We start from the raw sequence: 26529 nt of genomic DNA, 5'->3' as shown, positions 1-26529 counted from the left end.
CGCAGATGAAATTATTCGCCCATTGACACCGATACAAGCAATTATCAACATTCGTGCTGTTCGATAGAGCGTGCATCCCAGCATGCACTGCTCGAAACCGTAGAATCAGTGTATCACGAAGCGAGAATGGAGGTTGGACGCGTAAAATTGACATGGACAGTTTCCGGTTTTCCTTTCTTTATTCCACGACGTCGTGTATTTCTTCGATTTTTCCGAGAGATAATGTATTTTCCGATTTTTCGCCCGTACGAACACCGAGTAACACGGTCTCTGTATCCCTCTCTGCCTCTTCCTCTCTCCTTCTCTCTTCACCCTCTCTTTTATGCACGTTTATTCTTACTTCTTTTAACCTGTTTTCCCTCTTGCTCGCACTTCCTCTGGATTTCCAGCAGGCTGGAAAATCTCTCGGCGACCGCCGAGTCCCGTGAAATTGAATTTAGTGCGCCGCTGGTGAAATGGAATTCAATTAGTATTAGTAATACGGTCGAGCCACGATTGAAAAAGGATGATAGAAGCCCGACGAAAGAGCGTGAAACGGCGAGTGGGGGTGTAGCTGGATAATAGAGGCGGAACAGTGAATTCGTCGTGTAAAATTAATCGCGGACTTAATTACCGGTTTTCCTCTAATTAAACCCGATAAATGATTTCAACCGAGGAGAGGAATGGTCCCCATTGAATTATTGTGCGACGATGTGAAATCGTCCGTTGAGATCTTCCTGGGAAAGTTTAAGCCGGCTCCGCGTAAATTATTTATCCGTGTTTTTCCTTTTGTCAGTTTCTCCGCGAGATAAATTTTTCTTCTATTTCGTTCGTAGGTAGTTTTCTTTCGCTTAGATCGGATTAGATCGAGTGTAGCAGGGAAAAGGATTTGGGAGAATGATAATACGAAGGGAAGAAAAGCACGTTCAGAAACCTAGCGAATGATTTAATCGGACGCGAAGAGAAGTTGATAATTAACGAGTCCCAACGGCGCGTCGACAATGCTTAACGTTGGAAACAAAAGCGCCGCCGGTGTACCTAGCTGTTCCTGATCTTCCTACGCTAAACGAACTTCCGGGTGGCTTGTTCGCTTTTGCACGCGCCTTCAGCGCGAACCGTCGACCACTTTCGAAGCACCGTTAGAGCGTAAGCAGCTGCAGTCAATTTCCTTATCGACCCCGTAGAAGAACAATCACATTATTTTTATAAAAAAAAAGGAAAAAATGGGAGAGAAATTTTCATCTTTTATAGCAGTATCGAAAAATAAGTCGAGAAACAGAAAGCTAGCGGTATGTATGTAAATATTAGGTCGTCCGGAATGTTTCTTTCGTTTTAGAAGAAAATAATGGATGCACGACGTCTTCCGTTTTATATTGTTTTATCGAATTACGTATGATCCATTTTGTTTTATCAAAATAAAGATTACAACGTTCGACAGATTAGATTTCATGTTCGCAAAATATGCGTCGTTGTAAAAGACGTGTCTGTAAAAGAAAGGGACTTTTCGGACAACCTAACAGTATATATTTTCAGGTTAAGTTCGTGATATTTTCTAGTGGAAAGATACTTGCTTGAAATCGGGAAAGAACGTGATTCATAGAAAATTAATGTAAATTAAGTATAATATACGACGATCTATTTCTCAAGATATATTAGTACGAATTTGAATGATCCGGTAACGTCTGATTAATGTATTTTTAGTAATTAGTAAAGTAGTTAATGTATAGTTGCTGGAGTATATAATACGGTGTTTCGTTAACGTCTCTATTGTTCTCGCTAATAAATGTTCAAAGGAAAGAAGAAGGTAATTCACATATAAATTTGTAAAAAGTAACATAAAATACTCGCTCCTTTATATCTCAACTTACTTTTCTTCGACCTCAAACAATCTACAGAAAAATTATTCTCTCATTAACGCTTCTCATATCGATGTTATCTTCTTCTTACAAATTTTGCATTCTTCAGCGTGCAATCGTTCTGATAGTACTCGATCGCAGCCATGTTAACAAGTGCCTAGTTGTTTAAAACGTAACTACCAGTCTCCCATAACATCATCACTATGAAAAGCAAAGTACAATAAGAAAAGAGCTGGATAACCATTTGCGCTAAAAAAGAAGGCCGACTGACCGACTCCCACCCAATACCCATCCTCCAGAGCCGCAACAATGCGGTCCGACCGTACGGTATTATTATAATAAATGGTTGCGTGTTACTTGTCTGTTGCAGAAAAATTGCTGAACAGCGAGGGCCGCGAGCTACGACGAGCTCTCTTCTCCCTCAAGCAGATCTTTCAGGTGAGTTTACAATTCGCGATACCTGCGGGAACGCGGTAGGAAGAAAGACGGGGTAAGAATACGAGAACAGAAAGGAGAGGGCGATAGGAAGGGAATTGCCAACAGATGGGAGACGAGCAGAGATAGAAGAACGAGCGAAAGAAGGAGGAAGAGAGATACGAGAAGGAAGAAGATGTAACTAGATGGAGAAAGAGAGAAACAGGGGCTATTTTTGCACGATCTACTCGCTCCATGAGTAAATATTTGCATGGCGGTTTGAGCGAGTGCATTCTCTTCTTCCTTCTCTGTTTCTTTCTCTCGTTGGTTCTTCCACTTTCTCGTTTCCTTTCTATCCTTTCTATCTTGATAACCGCGGCTCCTTGTCTCGCAAATTCGTCGTACCTCGCTGTAGGACATATGCACGGCGAATTTCAATAGACTTTTCCACGTGACTGTAATCTAATTTTGGCATCTGATGTTTCCTCAGGTAACTATGTATAGTTAACAGATATTGATAGAGACAACAGCTACTACGGTAGAAGGTGATAAAATAGTTTTGCAACACCACGATTTTGTTTTAGCCAAGATACCTGATTTTTATATAAATTTATTTTTTCCTTCGAAATTTATACGTTTCCTTATTATGTACTGTTAGTTACTAAGACACGAGATACAATACGAAATATGGTAGTGCGTAGAAAATATTATTCGCAAATATTAGGACAAACATAAGGTTTTGGTTGTAGGGATAGAAATGTTTGCAACTGATGGAGAATCGGTGAGTCGATTTGTTGTTCTGTGTCGATTCAGTGAAAATTTAGTCGGATACGTTTTAACCGGTGCGTTCATCAGGAAAGATGCGATTCGTGGCATTTAATTAGAGGTAACTTCGTGTCGATGATTTATCGAGTTTTAATTTATCATGTATGAAACGGTTCATAACTGCTACTATGTAAGTTAAATCACCATGAATATGTATGGAAGAACGAAGTGAAAAAATGTAACGAATTTTTTTCTGTTGGACGTTTTTCGAATTTATTATTTATTTTCCAACTAGAGGAATGGAAGGTAAAGAGAAATTATTTTCACTCGCTAAATATTATACTGTCCTCTATTCAATTATTAATACAATATACAGCATTAATATTACAATATTTTAATTATTTTACTTTATTACGTGCATCTTACAAATATTTGTATAAATGCATAAACATGTATTAAAATATTTATCGTACCTATTCGAAATCTCCATAATTTCGAAACCTCCAAGACATAAAGAATTCTTCTATACAGAAAATTCTATATTTGTTTCTGTACGATGAATTGTCCAAGTTAATAAAAAGAGGAAAAGATTATAATCTCTATAAAAAATCTATTGTTCCAGGTAAACTATAAATCTAATTACGGATCACTGATCGTAAGTTTAAAATATAAGAGAAAAATTCGTTTCATTAGCGACGTCAACGTTAAATCGATTGTAATAGGAAAATAGCTTGACTATCGTGCTTTATGAAACAAATCGTATCTGCTTCGTTTTTTGAACGTGGACCGTTTCAACTTTCGCGACGATCCTTTTTCTTCCGCTTCCGGAATAGCAAGGGCAAACTGGACGCTGGTAGAGCGTGTTTATTCGAGTCGGGCTTTTCTTAACTTTGTTCGCCGTAATTAAATCTCGCAATTAGCCGAGCGGGAAAGGAATTTTTCTCCGTGACTGCAAGTCAGAAGACCGTTCGTTAAAAGAAATCGCATTATACCGGAAAGTATCATTCCTTCCTCGTAAATGATGGATGAGTTTATCATTAAATTATATTAGAGAATCGTGAAGAATGGAGCGGATATCAAGCACGTGGATAATAGACAAGGTAGATACTATTAGGAGCTATCCTGATTATTTTATCGATTACGTGTCTTCATTTCATTTAAATTCTATTTTCTTTTCGCTTGCGTCGCAATTGCAAACATGTACTACCGTAATGTACGTATATTAATGACATTAATTAGTACCAATAATAATATATTTATTGATAGGAATTTTAGTGAAATATTATGACAACGGCAATCGGTATTATTACGTACCTATTAGATTGCAAATTTATTGGTAAAATTATTGAGAAGGATATTATATTAGCATTGATTGACAAATGTGTTAATAATAGAGAGAAAATTGTGTTATTAGATGACTGACAACAGCACAATGACCTGTAAGTGAATAACGACAGATTGTCCGATTGCAAATGTATTTTATATTTATCGTGAAACGACTGTCAGAGTGGTAGCTGGAACTAAAGCGAGAATCAATAAAAATTGATTCATTGTTTTTTTTTTTCTATATGGCTTTCAAATTAAAGCGGCTGAAAAAGGTATTTGCGCACCGTTGTATTTATTATAGCATTTACGAATCACAATTCATTGGAAAATAAAGGTACGTACAAATACTTTTCGCAGACATCGTATACGAAATAGTCCTTCGCCAAAATGTTCTGTTTCCTCCAGCATCTGCAAATGACAGGAAGTTCAAAACGAATAGTCTCACCGTAAGACCAAACTTGAAACAAATCCTACCTCCAAATCGGATTTCGCGAAACGCGTTCTTCAAAGGGCAACGTTTAATTAGACAATAAGATTACCATATCGTAAAGATAAATTGGTGCAGCCGAAGGCTGACGCACTGGAACGAGAAGGTGCCTAAAAACAATTCTCCGACTCTTCCTCAAAGCGATACCTTATCGTTTCAATTATCGAGCCGGCTAACTACGAAATTAATTACAATGATCCTTCCTTTACCCAGATAGTGCCTGGTATCCTGCCGTCGAACGAGATCTCCACCTCAACCGACGAACTTTATCCGCTGAAATCGCCACGGCAACGTTCAATTTCGTTTCTTAATCTTGGCTAATCGGCTCAGCGCGTTGCGTTCGATGGACGACGCGAAATTCCACCATCCGGGAAACCGAAGGTCTGAGACGTGGCCACGAACACGACCGGGTCTCGACAAGATCGCGAAACGATCCACCGGCAAGCGAAAACGCTCGCACCGATCAGTTTAATCAAACTTTGTAGATTTTCCATTATGTCCGCGACTTGCTCCCTCCAACACCGTAACTAACTCCATTTACCTCGTCTGACCTGCGACTGGCTTAGATGGAAATGCGGATAAATCGCCCGAGCTCCTTCGTAATCGGCTATCGGAAGTTCCAATCGTTTTATTTCTTATCGTTTTGGTGAAGTTCTTGTTGACTTGCATCACCGGATCGCTTAATTGTCAATACGATCGCTTGTGGTTCTGATGATAAAGTGATACGATGGTGGAAGCGTGAAATGTAGCAAAGCAAAATTTAGGTAGTTAAAAGGTTGAAATGGCTTATTGTAGAGTGCATATATATTATATATATAGTATCGTCCACGTTCATTCGTACGATAGGTACAATTTTTGTGCTTTGGTTCGTTTCTACTGTAAAAGCTAAATAAGAGTTCCTTATCGTTGTTAACCCATATGATTCTTCATTGGAACAATGAACAATGTTTTATGAGGTAAAAATTGTAGCTGGTTGAAATTTAAATTATTCGAGCAACGTTATTCGTCTTTAAAAATCGGTCGAATAATAATAAATGATGGTGTATACATGTACGTATTTGTTAATTGAACGTGGAATGTTTGAAATTGTGATATTTTTGGAGATTAAAGTTAAAGAGAGTGGAAATATCAGTGTGCATCTTTCCGAAAACAAATTACTTATGGTTACTTATCACAAGAAAATGGCATAAATAATCATTAATTTAATATTAAAATTGCAAAACCGATGGAAATGCCTGGCATTGAATTTTTCATTTTTACAACTAGTAAAAACAAGCAAATGTTCTTGATAATGTTAATGTTTACTTTTATTAAGATGCAAGCATAACTACATGTACTTGTATATCTTCGCCATATTGTTTTAATTCTGTTTAACTATACATAACATATTTAGGAATACATGTTAATGACCGATAATTCCAATGTTAATGGCAAATTTCGTAATATTTGAAGAATTTTACTCTTCTAGCTAATGGAATTGTTTTGAATAAACTCGTTTCTCATTTCTCAACGAAGATGTTGTTGAACAAGTTTTACACTTTTCGCGAATAAAGTTATTGAAACTTGTATCGAAAATGGTCGTTAAATACGATGCTATCTGAAGGATTATCCTTATCCGCGATGTATCATAAATCAAGCCGTGAAACGTTCGAACATTTCCCAAAAGATGGACCATAAATCCAGAGACGCCGAGTCATCGATTAGGTGCTTCGTTTCAGGTTGAATAAATTAGAGATAAGCGATGATCAGAGGTATAACGGACATCTATTCGGCTAGTCGAATGCTATTTACCATAAACTTTGGTTTTGCAGGAGGACAAGGACCTGGTGCACGAGTTTGTACAAAATGATGGGCTTGCTTGCCTCATCAAGGTTGGCAGCGAGGCCGACCAGAATTATCAAAATTATATACTACGAGGTGAGTATACTGACAATTTGTCGATAGACCTGCAACGTGTTTTTGTGCACAGCGTGGCTTAGGCTTCTAATAGCGTATGAAGGTTCCTCCGTGTATCATCCAGGCTATACTTTTCGCGGGAATTCGAGTCGACTACAACCATAAATATTTACGATGCAAAAAATCGGATTTTTTACGAATTCTTCTAAGCACACCGTATCTTACCTTTGATCAGACTGAGGCTTTCTTTTTCTTCTTTTATTGTTCCTCTTTTTTTTTTTTTTTTTTTGTTAAATTAGGGGTACTGAGTTTTGTGTTCTATTTTTCCGTAATGATTTGCCCCGTGAAACAAAGACACGAGTTATTTTAACATTTGAATTATTTGAGATATTTGAAATTATTAGACATTGTTTCAAATATCTCAAATAATTCAAATGTTAAAATAACTCGTGTCTTTGTTTCACGGGGCAAATCATTACGGAAAAATAGAACACAAAACTCAGTACCCCTAATTTAACAAAAAAAAAAAAAAAAAAGAGGAACAATTTTCCATTTGGAATCCATTTTCTATATGAATTATTAGACATTGTTCATATAGAAAATGGATCAATATGCACACATTTGTATCTTCAATGATATATTTGTAAGAGAAGCTAGTGAACTAAGAAACGAACATTTTGACGATCTAACAATTCATTATAGCAAGCTGAATCTCAGACGCGACCGAGTCTCGACATTTCTCGCTAAACACGAGAACATGGTACGTCTGCGACACATCCGTAAACAGTGATAAGATAATACCTGGGTAATGCAACTAACACTTAACGAGCTAACATCAACGGATTCGCGAAACCGAGTCCCAAGCGTGCGACAACATCGCCTTCTCTCATTTTCCTCTTCTCGCCTTAGAACATTCTGTCGAAAGACGCGCATTTTCGCGTAATACGTGTCGTGGTTTGAGAAGGAAGCTGTAATATTAGCTCGAATTTAGTCTCGGAGACAGTTTCCTTGATGTTAAAATTCAATTCATTTTTGCATTTGCATTTGGTAATCACGCTTTAACGCATATGTGTACGCGTGAACGATAAAGTTAGTCGTTGGGGAAATTAATTACTAACAAAAACAAAGGAAAGCAAACCCATTTAGTCTTCTAAGAATATTTAATTCTAGAATCAAGCAGAGGTTCAGTTTCCCATTAACGATTAGGGTACATAGTATTAAAAGAGACAAGAGGAGACATTTTCAAATTAACATATTAGGTCATCCCATGAGTTCGTGCCGTTTTTCGAGCGGTTATATATGTTAAGATTGTTTACATACCTTTCAGTTTCATGAAAAAATGTAATCCCCCTCTCGTTGTACAACTTCTTCCCATTTTTCATTATTCCGTCTCGATAAAAGTTCTCTTGTTTTTCTTTAAAATATGAAATGTATACACAAAGATCGGCACGAACTTATGCGATGACCTAATATGTCCTATAACAAGGATCTATTATAGTCCTTATATTATCCAAAATGTTTCAGATCGCTTGTTTTTATCATTGTTAATACTCGTTAAATCCACATACTTCAACATGAACTTGTCCGAAAGTGTCTCTCTTTTACAGACACGTCTTTTACAACGTCGCATCTTTATACGAACATGAAATCTAATCTGTCGAACGTTGTAATCTTTATTTTGATAGAACAAAATGGATCATACGTAATTCGATAAAACAATATAAAACGAAAAATGTTGTGTATTCATTATTTCTCTATAAAACGAAAGAAACTTTTCGGACGACCTAATAAAAGAGAGAACCTATTTACGTCTATTATTTACGCCTATTACACGAACTTCGTTATATTCCACCAACTACGTCGTAACTGAGCGATAAAAACTCCATAATACTCCATAATAAGCGATAAATATAGTCAGATAGCTCCGACAATGGACGTCCACACGCGAAATTGCGCTGTTAACGTAGACTGTTTACAAAAGCATCTGGGCACGGATTCATCTGCAAAACCGCGACGCGTAGCAGATTATGAATGCACCCTTTGATCGTGTTTCGAGTGGTTCGCCGCGGCGCAGGCCGGCTCGAGTGCTTCGTAAACCTTCGCTTCGGGCGAACAACACCGCGAGAAGACCAATTCCGCGTCAGCTGGCTGCTCGGGACGGAACGCGGTCCACTTGTGCCCTCCTCGCTCTTTTCCCGGCTCCGATAACGAACCAAAGTCGCCTCTCGTCTTCGATTACCGCGGGACTTGTCGAGTGCATTGTATACCGAACGAGTCCTCCGGGAGTCCTCGAGAGACCTTCCACAAGAAACTGAAACTCCTGCTATCCGGAGATACTGCTCGCACGGGAGGGATGATTCTTCTTCGTCTCCGTAAGCTGTTTCTTTTTGAGGGGGAAAACTGTAGTCTGATTCGATTCCGGGAAATCAGTAGAAACTGTGTTGCAAGTGATTTTCTAACGTTTAGCTCGATGATCGAAATAAAAGTACGCTTGTTAAGCGTAACGATATTACGTCGATTCCTACTAATGGACGTATTACTTTCATGAAAATGAAATCTCTCAGAAAAACCTTGTTTATTACTACCGTTGTGTGCCGAATAAGAGAATACGTTGTAGCAGGTTTGTACGAGAGTCAGTGAATTGTTTCCAAAAACTCAAAATCCAGTGTGTCGTGTCTAATTTGTTGTGCTGTGTACTTGGTACATTGATATACAGGTACAGAGTACAATAGCATCGTAGAGACAGGAAAGAGCTATGAACGGACACTTTTACCGTATCAGAAGACTGAAACGCCGTTCTAAAAGTCGAAGTTCTATGTTCTTTTATCTCTCACAAACATCGACGCAATTATTCCTGGCCCTCTGTGCAATTCTCCTTTAATTTACGTTGTTCCTTATACCACTTCGCAATTATTCCATATTTATCAACAGACGTCTATCCTTTTATTTTATCCTTTTCTACCGATTAACCGTGGTAGCGTTCTTACAGACGACTTCCTTCCTTCGAAGCGAGTTAAATTAGGTTCGCAGCGATCCTTTTACGACTGTTTTCAAGAAGAAGGAACACGGCGGAGGAGAGAAAGGGGGACAAAGTGGCTCGGTAGTTGTTCGGCCGGGTCAATTAAGATTAAACGAGTATCGAGCAACAGAGGGCGCCTGGATAAGTAGCAGGAGTGGCAGATAAAGTAATTCATAAAACAATTTGGCAGTTAGGTTTATCACGCGCGTAAATCAGGCCCTGGTTTCACCCGTGTCTCTGACGCTTGGAGGAAGCCACTTGGGAGGGCAATGTTACCTGTCTAATTTAAAGGGTGGGGGCCTCATTGCGTGTTCCTTATCTCTTGGTAAACAGGAAATTTATTACGAGCAGGCTTGAACGAACATCCAATCTTCTAATCCACGATGCTCGTGGAACGCGAGCACTATGTCGGCATCTCGGCGTGTCAGTCTTGGTTGATTACAGCGACGCTTCGCCACGCTATTGGCTCGTTAAAGTGCCGACTCTCTGACAGTTTCGGTTTGCTCGGGAACGTTCCAATGGTAACTTTGATAAGATGCTCGCTCAACTCAGGTATAACAGATAGCGAGCTTTACTCACATGTAGAATGGATATCTGTGTTAGTCAGTTTTGAAGTTTTCCATTCAGGTCACTGATGACCCTTAACTTATTCATCGCAAAGATCAGCTAAATCTTCATTCAGTTGGATTATTTCTTAGATATAAATATTTCTTTCTTTACGGGTCTTCTGTCTTCTGACTTGGGATTTAGGTTACAGTAAATCATCGTGACTTTTGTCAAATATATTTAGTAATCTTGTGAAAGATAGTAATTGCGTAAGTGGGTAATGATAAACTGCTTTGAAAATTATTTGCAGCGTATTAAGGACAATTAACTGAGATAATAAGTACGCAATTAAGGACGCGAATGATTACTACATCTAAATAAAGTACCTGTCGCTATAGCAAATTACCGTTAATTATTAAATAGTTGTTCTCAACGTAAGAACTGATGTCTAAAAGAACTAACACTTGCGTGTTGTAAAGACTAATAATAAATATGGTAACTTCATAGTCTCAAACGGAAACGTTTGTGAAATTTCATAATTTATGATGTTAGGATTATTAAAGAATATCTTTGCGGCCAACTTAATACTTAACAAAGCGCGAAAAGCAATTATTATATCGTTTATCATAAATCATAGTTCAGTAATTTATATCATTTCGCGATGCATCATATCTTTCTCAGATTTTAATTAAAAAATATCAAATATTTTAGAAGATTCCTTCGCATGAAAGTCAAATCTAATAAAAAAGCAAGAAACCAGGATTAATAACACAACGTTAGTTAATTCGATATCAAAACACTGCGATCAATGCAAACATAAGATTATACATACTTTGAAAGGATTACGTGCTTAAAGAATTTTACAGTCGAAGGTCTGACATGCTCTTAGCTAACACATATTTCTGTCATCGATGCTTTTAGTATAACATTTCCTTTTCCATATTTTTAGGAAACTAAACGAAACGTGAAATCTAAATGCAGCAACAGAAACGAAGCAACATTTGTTTATAACTCGAGATTGTCAATAATTAGAATTTTTATTTCAAACAGGAGAAATTTGTTGTATGTATATAAATTTAGAATAATAGAACAAGTAGATTCTTTATACCGTAGTCAGGCAAAGTGTATCAAATCTTTTGGAATAAAATCTTTTTTGCGAGCCTTCGTCTGAGCAGTAATTCCCTACAGAAATTCACTGAATTCCGTCAAGAGGAGCTTGAAAATGTAGAATTTTGCGACGATCGTTGCTTTAAATCACAGCCGCGCGTTCTCACAGCGACAGCAGCATATAAATCAAAAGACATGTTCGCGATAAAACGAAAATAGGAATTCATCGAACCGATCGACGCGATGAACGTAAAATCCCGTGACTCCACGGCACATTTGCATATCTGCATTCGCATGGCGTTCCCGATATCGATCACTTTGATATTTTGAGGCAGATGAAGTATCCGAACTTGAAGGGACCAAGATTCTAGAACTGTGATTTTGGCTCAAATTGTTATAGTCTATTGTGTATGAAATATCAGTTTTGCAATCATTCTCAATGAATTGCTCTAAAAAATCGAAGAAAATTTAATCTCTAATAATGAAGAATATTCTTTAGTAGAAAACGAGAAGAATACTGGAAATAATTTTTTTTTGGAATAACACGAAAGAAAAATTAATTGCCAAAAGTAGTATCCGTTATCTTCTTATAGGATTTCATCTTTTACAAAATATTTTATTATAAATTATATCCGAAAAGTATGCCCCAATTTGTTTTAGTCTTACAGACACCAATGTTTCATCGCGTGTCTATAACAAAATCAATTTCGTCGTATCATAGTAATGATATTACACGCTGTAATTATATAATTGTTACTCGCAACTCTATAATTAAATTATATTCTGTCAAAAATAAGCAAGCGTTTCTCAATGTTTCATATACCTTTTAAAGCATTCTATCTACTGCAATTTAGTTTTCGTCTGTAGCAGTATTTAATTGCTCGTATTTAAATGAAAAGATAATCCGCACGAAGAACACCATGTAAAGTAAATTACTCGGAGATAAGCGAAATTTCAGAAGTACTTGTTTTCACGTTCGCTCGAAACGTTCATTATAAATAATTATTACGGTAAACGGAGTTAAATGATAAAATGTTAAACGAATTTTATTCCATATTATTTCGTACACAAATTCACTGGAACCATTATAATTTGTAACCACATAATACAATCTCCCTCGCGTTTCGTTCTCTCAACTGCTCGTTACACGTTCATCTAACCTTATCGCAATCTAATAAATTCTACCGCTAAGTGCAATTTCAGTCAAAGTAACTTAATATACGCTACATCCTCCGTACCATACATCGCTGGTACCCGGCCACTTGTTATCCTTCATTACTTTATATAAATCGCGATAAAGAGATTCCTTTAAATGTCAGCGAAACAAGATTTCTCTGGCGTAGACTTTAAAGTTCTGAATGCCCCGTGATGGATATTTTTATTGTAGTTATATAAACGTTCGTTAAAATGAAAATCTCTGTAGCTGTTAGTTGAACGACAAAAGAAAACCGAGTTTGGGATGAATCTGTATATGAAAATATTTGTGAAACTGTATTTAAAACTGTAAGGCTGTTGTAGAGCATGGATGGATCGGTTGACAGCGGTTTTCGAAGTGACACGGTTCCTACGTTTTTCCGCATCTTCAATCCTGCGATATATCGGTGCAGGTTAGCGATGGAGGAACTTACGTACACTTACATAACAAAGATATTGCGTGTATATGTGCACGCTATCGGTGAAATTCCAACATCGCATAATGCGTAACATTCACCTACTTTTTTGCTAGGGAACAGATTTCTATCGATCCCCTTGTTTGATTCGAGAGATGCATCGGCGACAGGAGAAACCAAGTTTCCGGGACGCGCGCACGTGGATTATGATTCTAAATCACCGGGGAAAACGTTTTCTGTGCCGTTGGACGCAATGTCGTCGCAGTTCCCACCTATATTTTTTCCTTTCTTCTGCTACTCCGCCAGCTTTTTGCTTTCATTTTTTCGTTCTTCCTCGTTTTTTCTTCTCTCTCTCCTTCTCTCTCTCTCTCTCTCTCCCTCTCTCTTGCCTCTTTTTTCGTTTTGTTTTGCTTTCGTTGCCGACGAGAGGAAAAACGGGTAACACGAGGGTGCTTCGCCCAACGACTGGACGCTGTCGCTAGATTTTTCGCGCGGAAAATTATGGCTGCTCTTTGGATATATGCTGATGAAATTGTATAACATACGCGACTAACTAGTACTCTTGTACGTGTTAAATGGTTGTTTCCTCGAGGAGCACATCGATGTCGTTTGTAGAGCACCTATTTTTATGTACGAGAATTGAAGGAGATAATCGAATATTGCTTTTTACGATGTCAAACTTGGGATTAAAATACAGAAAAAAATTCATAAGTATATACATATATGGTATAGTATAATTAAATCCATATGGTCAACATAGTAAATGTATTGAAACATTAAAAAAAAATTGTTATATTCAGGAATATAATTACGTCAATGTATATTATAGTGCATAATGATGTCTATATCGTTATAATTCATAGTAATTTATTATCTCAAATAATGAACGATATATTTCCTAGAAATGTCGCCTATAATCAAAATAATTATTTTATGACCAGTTAACCAGATTCTACATTCTTATGACATTACCTGTTGAACTACAATCACACTACACTGTATAAAAAGTCATGTGATTCCGTGAATCATCGATCGTTGATTATAATATCCCCATAGAGCTATACCGATAGTCGATGATTACGCGCGCGATCTACGCTGCCGTACACGCTTCTAATTAGATTTCGCGGCGTAACTTATGGCCGGTGTAATGATAACGGGCCGGCTAATGCCCGCAACCGTGGCGCGCTTAAATCGCTTTACAATTATTGTCATTACCGGCGCGATTGTGCCGATGAAGCGGCGCGACGTTACGATTGCGACGTCGATGCTTGAAACGTGACGTTAATCCGTGCCAGTGCTTCTCAAATTCTTCGGGACATTTAACTTTTTGCCATCGCGTTTGCAAGCTCTTGGGATCAAGTTAACGAGATGAGAAACAACAGAATTATACGACTTCTTAAACACCGATTAGTTGTAGAATTATCAAACTCGTCAAAACGACGGATTTCAGGTTATCGTTTTTACAATTATCAGGAACATACAGATTGTCTTCATAAAATTGATACTGACTTTTTTGGCGAATGAACAATGGGACAGAAATACAGCTGTACGTATCTATATTTTGTAGTTCGTAACGTTGTAATTTTTAATCGTTTTTAATCGTTTGTACATAAAGGGGGTAGTTTTTTTCTTTTTTTAGTGAATCGTTTCTAAACAATTGCGATAGCAGAAGCAACCCTCACGGTCACAAAAGACTCGTTTTCCCAAATTTCCGTGTGAGAGACACTGTTCCAAATGGTCAATATAGTTACATGTTAACGTTAGCTTGATATTCGACACGCCATGCATATAAATGCTCATTATAGATCGGCCCTTTATTTTTTTATCCATTAACGCAGCTTCTGGCCAGGTTACATTAGCTTAGCCTATTTTTCCATCGCACGCAAAACGATTTTCAGACGGATTGGATTAAAAGCAGCGACATAACTCCCGCTAACAGGAAGACAGTCGAGAAATAACGCGGCACCATGCAAATTGCTAAATTTACGCGGTCGTGTTGTTACGTTAAATCACCACGGTCTACCAGGCCTCGGACTAGCGAGGGTGTTAAACGCGTAATGTCGTGTAACGTTTATTATTAGCATAATTACCGCATTAGCATACTCTTTTTTATTGGCTGGCCCAACAATAAATCTCCGGCTAAAACCAGCACCACGACAGATAACCACGATCATCGGGTTATCGCGTACAAACGATATATTCTAAATGACGTTCCTCTTTTCTTGTCCTTCCTTTTTTCATTTTGTCGGTCGGGTGTCGCGTGAAACGCGAGACTGGAAGCGGTCGCGGAATTAAATTTTGCTAACGTGCCGTGTTTCTTATCGGCGGAATTTATGAGTGGCCACCCTGGGCCGTGATAAATTTTCTTTCGAGATTATGCGCGTTTTCTTGCTCCTTGCACCGGCACAGCTTGCGGAACAATTTCGATTTCGCGAATGGATCGTAAACGTCGTTCGTGTATTTATTCGAACCTGGTTCAATTAGCATCGGTTTCTAATTGGAGAACATAAAGACGGGTCCGTGTTGCAGAAATTAACGGCAGTTCGAAAGAAAGTCAGTTCCGCTCGAAAATACTCTCGGTACTTGCTGAAAAATTTCCATCCGCTGTAAGTTGGCTGTCATGCTTTTCCACGAGGTTACTTCGATACGAATGCCCGATACGTTACGGAAGTTTCGTTTGGTTTGCTATACGTTTCAAACGCTTATCACTGCACTGATCGTAACTGGTAATAAAATCCGATGACTTTAGATTAGATTAGAACTTTAGATTATTTCTGGATAAATGCAATTCGTTATATGTGAATATCGGTCGAGCACTTACAACGTTCGTGCTGAAATCAGAAACGTATCCTCCGTTTTTTTTTTGTGTTAAAAATATGTTTAATTTCGTGGTTTCGTAATTTTAATATACCGAGTAAATACTTGTACAAGGCAATACAAACTTTTCGAGGAAAGAGTTCAATTTTATAATTGATGAAATTCTTATTACAACATGCTGTTATACACGGACTCTTCATAAATCGCGAAATAGTAATCATAAAACTTTGAATGGCTCCTAATGATATTTCAAGTTTATTTCATGTTCTCTAAGTGTGTTAACATTTGTGGACGAGAATTTATGTACAAAGTGTGTGCAGATCTTTATTGCAGTATATAAATTTATAGTACGTAAAGCATTCTGTTTGTCGTGTTTTTCGCAATTTGATAAATGTCCATTGAAGTTCGATTTTCGGATTTACGTGGGAAGAAAAGCCACTCTTTATAGTCGTACAAACTTCGTCTTTCGGTGTAGCACTAAACAGGCAGCCAACCGGTACTCCGAACTTCCTGATGTTTAATTTAACAGTCGCCCTAGCGAAACTTTCGCCCGAACGAATTTCACGAGCTGCTTTTCATGCCATCGCGTACTCTGTTACAGCAGTGAACAAATCTAAATTTAATACTGTAGCCGGCCGCGAAAAAACAAAAGAAATGTGAAACCTACGAAATGAAAATTGAATTTTTATTGCGTTCCGTATAGAAAAGTATATAGTATTACCAGGGTAAAATTTTATGTTCATGCTGAAACATGTATTCGTTTCAGCACATATAAAAGTAATATTATAATATTATACACACAGTACGAATCGACGATATTGATTGCTAATTTCCTCTGCAAATTACATTCTATACGATTTTATCGAAAAAATATTGAAATTTTATTATATTATCGATAATGCTATACCACCGAAAGAACATCATAATTTAAGAAAAATGGAAAACTCGTTTCTCTCTTGAGATTTTTTAAATTTAGGAAATTGGTTCGCGGTGAATATTCAACAAGTAATGCTTTCAAATACGTACGGAGTTTAAGCAATGTTTTAACGTTATTAATTCAACGAAATTTGATTTGCATGTCGTGTACATTTTTTACATTTTTAACAATTAAGAAAATACTTTCTTAACAACTAGTATGAATTACTTTTTAAAAAGACAGTTATATTTAAAATACACTGCTCAGAGCAATTAGAAGATCGTTTTCCGCGTCACTTTAATCGTTATACTCACTTTCAGGACATAAAACGCTTGAAATTACATGTAATTTTATAACACATTATATAACAACACATAATATGTACAACGTTTTACGAGGGACACGATCGATTTTTCGAAGAAACTTGAATATTCATCAGTCAAGAACTCGTTCATTAGAGATCATTACAATTGACGGATAATTAGTTGAAAAAGTACGATGGACCAAGTGGTATGAATGCCGAATTCGAGCAATCGGTCAGAATAGATTAAAGGGAAATTACCGGCTGGCTGATCTTTCTACGGAAGAAAAGTTTCATTCGATCGACACAATAGTTCCATTATCCGACAGTTCACTAACGCATTTTCGCTGATTTAACCCATTTACATCGGAAAACGCGGTCAGTTGCCCAACACGAAGTGTCCTATGTAGTGGTAAATGTGCATTAGTTTCCATACGTTCACGAATCCATCAAAGATTACATTTGCAGCTGTGGATGATAACGGATTTCTTATAAAATTTACATATAGCAATTGGAAGATATTCCGAAATAATTGTTTCAAATAAGTTTTTATGTCTGTTTTAATATTTTTTAATATAATATGGTTAGCTGAGGATTATATCGATGAAATTCTGTTCCCCGTTATCCTTCAGAAAATATTATTTTGAGTTTATTATTATAAGACGTTTCAAATTATTGCGTATATATAATAAAACGATGACTTAATTAATTATACAATTAAAGGGGTTTGTAAGAATTTAAATACCTGACCAAACTCAAATTCTTATAATCTTGATTTATACTACTATAATTTTCACTAAAGTGACATAATTTTAAGTGTCCACTGAAATAACAAAATGTAATGGAAAAAGACACTAATCGTGTTTATGATTTGGATTAGGACATGTATGTTTTGCGTACAGTTTTATTTCTCTTATCGGTCTTTCATTAATTCTCTGAACAATATCTTGTTTCTTTTGTTTGGTTCCAATTACATTCGTATTTAATACAACAAATAAATCACTGTTTTTTTTTCTGCTTTGATGGTGAAATTCCTACGATAAAAATCTCATTAAACATAGATTTTATTCTCCGTGGAATGTTCAATAATTAAGTTATATGTTTTTGTTTGAGATCGAAAACAATATTAGCGGTAATATTGTTATATATTGGAAAAGTTAACCAGCGAAATATTTACAATATTGCTGTGAGTTCTTGTCTCTCCGCGGCTCTTCACGTAGTTGAATTACAACGTGAAACGTCCTACTGTGCAGTCCAGAAAGAAATTAAAATCTACGGATTTATACGAATTTTTCATTGTTGTAATTTAATATTTCATTCGGTGGCTTTATTGGTATACCAAGTTTTTTTCAATACAATCCAATTCAATCATAAAGCTACAATAATATTTCTCATATTTTGTCGAAGGGAAACGTTGCATAGAAACTGGAAAAATATACTGGAAAATAATCAAGAGTAGTTTATCTTGCAAACTTCTCATGTAATTACTTTCTAGGTTCATTTACATTGCTGTAGCGAACTGAGCAAATTCAACATTTAGTTTTATGCAGAATCAGCAGCTAAAGGATGGTTAAAATGAAAAGGAGCTGCACTAGAAACGCACATCATTGCGTGTGTGTGTGCACTATTTTTCATTAATAAAGATAAGGTCGGTAAGGGATGTTTTATAAATATGCCAATGCGAGACTTTATTTGGAAAATATTCCGAATATTTTGCATCGGTAAAATTAAAAAATCTGGTTGCAGATGGACTGTGAGACTTTGATAATAACAGAGTCAAAAAATCATAAAGTCCAATGAGATCTTGAGATTTCAGCGATCCCAGGGTCGACAGAACTTCGACATTATGCGCATCGTGCATCTTACAATCTTGGCAATTTCAGAATCAAAGAGACTTTAGTCTCTTGTGACTTTAGTCATCTGATTTTTAGGGTCTTGGTGATTTGAAGATTTATGCGAGACCTGCTGTTAGGTGAATCTGGCAGTGATAATAATTTCGTTAATTTTATGACCAAGTCCAAATGGAACAAATGACTAATTGTTCTATCAATCAGCGTTCTGATAATTGTGGTTCTATTGTATTATATTATAAATAAGTTGTATCCTACCGTTTTTGTAGTATCTTTTCACATATTCCTATAATGTCAGAAAAGTGAACTCGACTACCGTTTTCAATTTTCATTTTATTTACACACGTCATGTTCAGGATTATCAATGAAATTTAAAGTAACCGTTACATCGTGTGATAGGGGATATTCATTTCCTTCACTCGCAATATTTTTGCTACGTACATGAAATGTCGATATCTAATACGATACGTAGATACATAAATATCAGTGAGGAAAATCGAGTCCAGTATTTTATGAAAACATTGCGTTTCGAACGGGTATCGATACTTGCAACTAACAGAATAACGACGCGACCCGACGTCGGGACTCTATTTTCATAAAGTACACTGCGCTCCTATCTCGCTTTGCACCTATCTGTCGTTTCCATTTTTCAAACGCAGCAACGAATCTCGTAAACAAAGGAAAAGCTCCTTTTTCACGTCGCGTCGTGTCCTGCGTTTACGATTTTGACATTTTTATAATTATTATCGAATATTTGTATCACTCACTTTGTCAGAACTGATACATTTAAAACAGTGAAAGTAAATTCCGCATCAACTTCGTTCACAGTTATGAAATTTTATAGATATTCGATGTTTAAAACAAAATTCGAAAAAATTAATATTAATCTCCTGTGAATAAATATGTTCCCACAATTTTTAAGCAAATCATGTTGTTTCTATGCAAGTCTAACTTTTTCTTTATCAATCTCGTAGTTCGATAGATTTGAAAACAAACATATATATAACATAAACATATATAAACAAACAAATATATCTCTGCTACATTATAAACAGTTCGTCAAATCAGATATTTCATATATCTTTCAATAAGAATAAAAATTCTTATCGAAGAAATTCAAGAATAAAATTTCGTTTGATCAAATAAGATTATTCTCGGTATCTGTGATATGACAACGATGGAAGCAAAATTATCGAAGAAATAGCAAATACTTGCCCATCGAGTAAACATTACTTTATCGTCGGTAAGGCCACGATTAGCTGCGCTTCTATCACTTGTACACTTCGACAGAGAACTAGTTATACCACCATGACCCAATAATTAATTGTCGCACAGCAATGCACCAAGCTCAATTAGAACTCGTACTAGTTATACAGCAAGTAAATTACAACTTTTGACATGACCACGTAACGTTCGTTGCACGAGTTGATAATTTGTTCGCGGCTAGTTATTATTGCGTAATTTACCGGATTTCCGGCGCGACTACCTTCTATTAGGTCATCCCATAAGATCGTAATATAGTGAACACAGTGACTTTTAAGAGTAAAAAATCATGAGTGAAATGCGTATCCATTTTCGACATCTCATGTTATATGAATTTCGGAAAGGAAGTTCTGTAACAATTGCCACGAAAAACATATGTGCTGTTTACGGAGAAAATGCGCTTTCATCTCGCACCTGTAGGAAGTGGTTCCGACGTTTTAGAGCTGGGAATTTCTGTTTAGAAGACGACGGACGCTCCGGGCGTCCTCCTCAGACAGACGAAGATAAAATTCGGGATCTTGTTGAAAAATCACGAAGTTTGACAGTTCAAGAGATGTCAAATGTTCTGAAAATACCTAAGACAACGATTCATAGGTGTTTAAACGACCAGGTTTAATGCATAGGAACAACGTTATCTTCCATCACGACAACGCTAGACCGCATGTCGTAGCGAAAAGCGTTAAAAAAAATTGTCTGAATTTAATTGGGAAATTTTACCACATCCCCATATTCCTCAGACATTGCCCCATCTGATTACCACTTGTTCAAAGCATTACAACACTTTTTAATAGGTAAAAAATTTGAAAATATTGACATTCTCAAAAATAGCTTAGAAAATTATTTTAAAGAATAACAAGAGAACTTTTATCGAGACGGAATAATGGCCCTACCAGAAAAATGGGAAGAAGTTATACAACGACAGGGGGATTACATTTTTTCATGAAACTGAAAGGTATGTAAACAATCTTAACATATATAACCGCTCGAAAAACGGCACGAACTTATGGGACGACCTAATATAACAGGTGGCGAGTAATTTTTGAACAGAATAGGAGTCGCGATCAATAACGAAGCAGATTTTAGTAATTCCAATCCTAATTTCGTCTAGGAGAAAAGAAGAATCACACCATGACTCGTTAAAATTTTCCACTTCCTCTTTCATATAATTTTATCTCTATTTAGATTTTGCAATTAGTTATGACTTATGGACCAATTAACGGCCGTTGTATCGAAAGAAGTACACTCGATATATAGCATCGCGATAATTCCAGAGTTCAAATGAGACTTGATGACTCAATGACGTAGAATCTTTGTAAGTAAATTCGTGGATTTTAAGATCGATAGCTTTATAAAGAAAGTAACGTTTGATAAAACAACAATGTTTTCTTTTCAAACATTGGAAGATAGTAAAATATACCGAAAGATATTTTAATTTTCAAGATTCTGGAACTTAACATTTCTTTTTAATTAGCCAATTTATTTATGTCGTAACTATAGTCCCAGGGATTATTATACATCAATATCCTTCGAATTAAGGTAAAAGTTTAAAAAAATATTTCTCTCCCACCATCATCTAAGTAATTCGCCAAACTTTGCAAATATACACTGCAAACTTGGCAACGACATGAACTAATTTCAAGTCGCTCGGAGGCACGCGTTAAACCGGTGGTAAAGGTGGGCCGCGAAATCCGGTAGCACGAGTCAGGCGAAAAATCAATTTCGCGGACAACACGAGGCGTCGCCTGGCAAGTGGAAAAGAGAAAAATGACAAAAGTCGATCTGAGCCGTTCGGAGATTGATGGATTTCATCCTGGTGGTCGCGAGAGTGGCGGCGGAGAATGCGACAAAAGCTTCTCATTGGATATTTGCATCGGCTGTCAGAGATGTGGCGATGCTTTCCCTGCGCTCCCGTCGAAAACCAAACAAAAAGGAGAGAAAAAAGGATTAACGTAAAAGGGGAAAATGGAAAGGGTGAAGGGGTGGGAGCGTGAGAAAGTTCCGTTGTTCTAGGAAACAAAAGACCTCTCCGCCGTCCTGAAGATTATGATTCATGCGAAATTGATGAACCGCGAACGACTACGCGCGCGTGTATATTTAACTCGCGCGCAGGGTGCCAGATATTACGCGAGCGTTAGGGTCGTTCAGGCGAACCTTTGTTTCATTCATGAACTTTCCAATTTTTCGGACGAAAACCGCAGATGGAAAATGTACCGAAAGTTTGTTCGTTTATGGAATTGTTTTACGTTGAATATGGATTTGGCTGCAGGGACTAAAATTGTTTTCCGTATCGTGCTATAGGTTTTCATATAGGTATGCCGGGTCGTTTTAGGAAGGCTGTAGTTCTCCGTTGTTTCTGTAAATGTTTCGTTTTTGTTTGTTCGTATATCTGTGAAAGTAGGCATGTTAATAGAATAATACGAGGGAATAAATTTTCAGCATTTTATCGGCACAAATAAGAACAAAGCTTGAGAATGAATTTAGTAAACAGATAGTTTAGTGCAAATTTATTTACTATAGGAATTTGGTATCGGATATTTGTCTATATAAGTTAGTTGTTCAATGGTAAAGAACAAGATCTCTGATATTAAAAACAAATCATTTGGTATTTAGCTACTTGTATACCCCTAAACAAGATTTACAAACGCGGAAACTAATTCAACTTTATCTTTAATTCTTCTCCATTTGACACTTCTCTATCATCCTCAAACAAACATTCTTCTCTTTCAAATTCTTACACAAATATAAGCTAATTAACAATTTTATGCTTTTAATCGTACAGCTCTCGGTCAGGTGATGCTCTATGTGGACGGCATGAATGGAGTGATGGAACACGGTCAGACGGTTCAGTGGTTATACACGTTAATAGCCAGCCGCTTCCGATTAGTGGTGAAGACTGCACTGAAGCTGTTGCTGGTATTTGTCGAATATGTGGAGACGAACAGTCTGCTGCTGGTCAGGGCCGTTAGATCGGTCGATACATCCAGGGGCATGATACCCTGGACAAACGTGATGAAGCTGCTGAAGGATTACGACGCCGCCGACACGGAATTACTGATCTACGCGACGACGTTGGTCAACAAGTGTTTGAACGGTATACCGGACCAGGACACTTATTACGATCAGGTGGACTGTTTGGAGGAGCAGGGGATCGAGGGCATCATCCAGAGGTACATGTCGAAGCAAGGCACCGATCTTGATCTACTCAGACAATTCCAGATCTACGAGGCCGTGCTGCATCACGAGGACGGGAACGATAGAGGCTCGCCTATTCGTCAGCTAGACGATAACATCAGGTATCGATTTGAGGCCTCGATAGCTTCGTTGGCCCTTCTCCCTTTAGCGACTTTGTTGATTTTAGTATGTAACGTGTTCTGGATAATACAGGTAGAGAAATTTCGTGTGGTCTAAGTTGCAAGTTCCGGAGGATTACGTGCAGATAGAATCTTCGAAAGACCGAGTATGAAAGTCTTAAGTGATCTTACTCGCTCATGTAAAATATATAGAACATAGTTTTTGAAGATAAAATGAACATGTTTCCAAAATATAACGGAATATCAATTTGTACGAGTAAAAGCAGTTGAACTGGCAGTATATGTAGTGGTAGAACTGTCGGATTATTCAGACAAAATCGCTTTCGCGGGCATGTGTTTGGATTAATGCCTAATCATCGTTTTACCGCAATAAATTTCAAGTTCCGTTTTATCCGAGCACGCTAACAAGTTGACCTTTATGACTCTCATAATTCTCGCATTAGCTCGCTCTTCTAGTTCTCATTTATTAATTCAATAACCGTACATCTACCTATTAAAGAATGGGTTAGATCTGAGCCATTTATTTTAAAATTGTAATATTCTTAAGTCAATGCGTGTCATCTATCGCCCCTCTTAACGTATGAACGATCACGTTGTTATACCGAAATCCCTTGTTCCTATACGTGATAATAAATGACTCTTCTAAATGATCGATTGGTCATCGCGAGGTGGATAAAGCAAATTGAGAGCAAGGTATCCATCATTCTAGGTCGCGTTCGTGTGAAGAAGTCAGTTGTTCCAAAGTAGCCCTTAAACTAGAATACAATCACTAGATGTATCGCATGTCCATAGTTGATTGAATGTTCAAACGCAGATAGGTATATTGCTTTGAATTCTCCAGTGAGTAAAAATTGCTTCATTTGACTCTATAGACTGTGCAGTCTGAATAATATTTTCAATTTTCACTCGTAGTGGAAAGCGAGTGGCAAATATATTGTATTTAATGTTTTGTCCATTAACGTATAAATGAAAAGTCATCATGTATATATATACAGTAAATAAATTAAATTTTCAAGAATCTGAACCCTTCGTCGAATCTGAATGGTATTTAATATCATTATTTTATACCTGGGACATGGTATTTCATACGCAAAATATTTTATACATAATGTCTCGATTTTAGTGTTTTAAAAAATTTGTTTTTCTATAAAATGGTGTTACTTTAAAAGCTTCGAAATCCAAATATATTATTTTGCTCAAATAATGTCATGACCAAAGAAGCTATTTCGACGACAAAATCACAAAGTTGAAAAAAGATTAACAAATTTTGCAGTTTTTCTGGTTAGATTATATCCCAATATATATGCCACTTAAATTCGAAGAATGACTGGTAAATTTTCATTTTTCGCTTGGCATAATACCATATAAATTGGCGAGTTACGACGATCAATATATTTCAAGTGGATTACGCAAATATCGCGACTCGTATCGCCAATCAAGTAGTACGAATCAATGACTAGGCAATATGAACGTCAAAATAGAAACTCGCTTAAGATCCATCGTATAATATTTTAAATTCACGACACAACATCGAAATATGAAAATCCTGAACATAATAATTCACTCTGAGACACTTTTCTCTCGCAGGAAAACGCTACGAAACCGGAAGTCCCTGGTGGATTCTCACGAACGGCGAAAATCCCGGCGACACTCGACGGGCACGTCTCCATTGTCGATGTCCTTGAACGCGCGCCTAAGTCCGCGGCTCAACCACTCGTTGGGTATAAGCTCACTGAACAACACGCTAAACTCAAGTTTGCCCGACGACGACGACGAGTCGAGCAGTTCTCAGAGTTCGCAGGGTCATCTCGGCGAAGTTCAATTGAATGGCAGCTACAAGGAGAACAAAGGTGAGACACCTCTTTTCCGTATTATTTTACGTTGACTTTCCTAGATAGGTGCTGACCATCGATAAGATATCTTACTTCGTCTTTATCTATGTTTGCATGATAATATTCTATAGCACTGACATTTCACGCGTTCTTTGTCTTTACGTATGTCTATCCTGTTTTCATATTTTTATGTTCCTACGTGTATCATATATTTATCTCTTTTATTTATTTACTTATATATTTACATTTACATATTTACATTTATTTATATTTAATATTTATTTATTTCATTTATTTATCTCTTCAAATCTTTTTTCTAAAACGCCTAAAAACAAATCAACAGCCGCGTTTGTAATTATTTCCAAAAGTCTATCAACTAAGTTTCACATCATTAAATTGTGCAGTTCTGTACCCTTGCTAAAGATTATTTTTGTAGAACCACTTAATCTTCATTTGGCTATAAGTCAGGGCACAGACTATTCTTCATAATACCGGTAATACTCATAATACTCTCCTAACAACAGTAACGCATTATTACCTAAAAAATCAAAAAATTTGACAAGTCATTTTCCTTACGAGTCTCTCAATTGGTCAGTATCGTTCCAGTATGATTTCTCCTTCTCTCTCTCTTTCTCTCTCTCTCTCTTTCTCTCTCTCTCTCTCCCTCCTCTCTCTCTTTCTCTCTCCCTCCCTCCCTCCTCTCTCTCTCTTTCTCTCTGTTATCCCGAATGAAATACATTTTCACTTTCGTTTGGCGCGTATACGCATACGGATAGTCGATGTACGTCGCAAATCCGCTCGTTAACGATTCGACCGCGCGATGAATACGAACTTCGACGCCCACGAGCGGCGATTTCCGCGTTAACGGATCGTCCCTCTCTCGGGAGAGAGACCTTGCGGTTTTCAGTTCCCCCGTGCGTTTCGTTGCGGATGCAGCACGCGGCGAATGCGAACTGCACGCTAGAGACCGAGCGAAAAGCGTAGTTTCGCTCGAAGGGGTCCGTGATTGAGCACGTTTAGATCTTCGCAACGTCACAGAAAACGAGTAGTGCAGATCCACGCTGATTGGATCAAGTACGTCGCGTGAGCTCCCCTCACCGGGAACGGAATATCGATGTCGCGGACACGAGTAATCGACTGATTTGAACGGTTATGTTTTCACCGTTTTCACCGTTTTCATCCTTTTGTGTGCACGTTTATTGCTATTTCGAGGAAGTTGTCTTCTAACGTGTAG

General features: G+C 37.2%; 1 protein-coding gene and 1 long non-coding RNA gene across 5 annotated transcripts in view; one reads left to right on the top strand and one right to left on the bottom strand.

The window, feature by feature from the left end:
* Positions 1-26529, top strand: part of LOC126915533 (FH1/FH2 domain-containing protein 3) — a 241471-nt gene that overhangs the window by 168263 nt on the left and 46679 nt on the right. For all 4 annotated transcript variants that reach the window (XM_050720280.1, XM_050720281.1, XM_050720279.1 and 1 more), the window contains 4 exons: positions 2206-2273; positions 6639-6744; positions 22932-23445; positions 25051-25313. In XM_050720280.1, coding sequence (XP_050576237.1) covers positions 2206-2273; positions 6639-6744; positions 22932-23445; positions 25051-25313 — 951 coding nt within the window. The remainder of the gene's footprint in view (positions 1-2205; positions 2274-6638; positions 6745-22931; positions 23446-25050; positions 25314-26529) is intronic.
* Positions 6751-25962, bottom strand: LOC126915551 (uncharacterized). The gene is made up of 3 exons (XR_007710249.1): positions 25872-25962; positions 6949-7041; positions 6751-6876 (listed from the first exon to the last, which is right to left on the bottom strand). It is a non-coding gene; the product is annotated as an uncharacterized LOC126915551 (long non-coding RNA).

This window comes from Bombus affinis, chromosome 4, assembly GCF_024516045.1.
Source record: "Bombus affinis isolate iyBomAffi1 chromosome 4, iyBomAffi1.2, whole genome shotgun sequence".
NCBI lineage: Eukaryota > Metazoa > Arthropoda > Insecta > Hymenoptera > Apidae > Bombus > Bombus affinis.
This window is presented reverse-complemented; position numbering and strand designations above follow the sequence as displayed.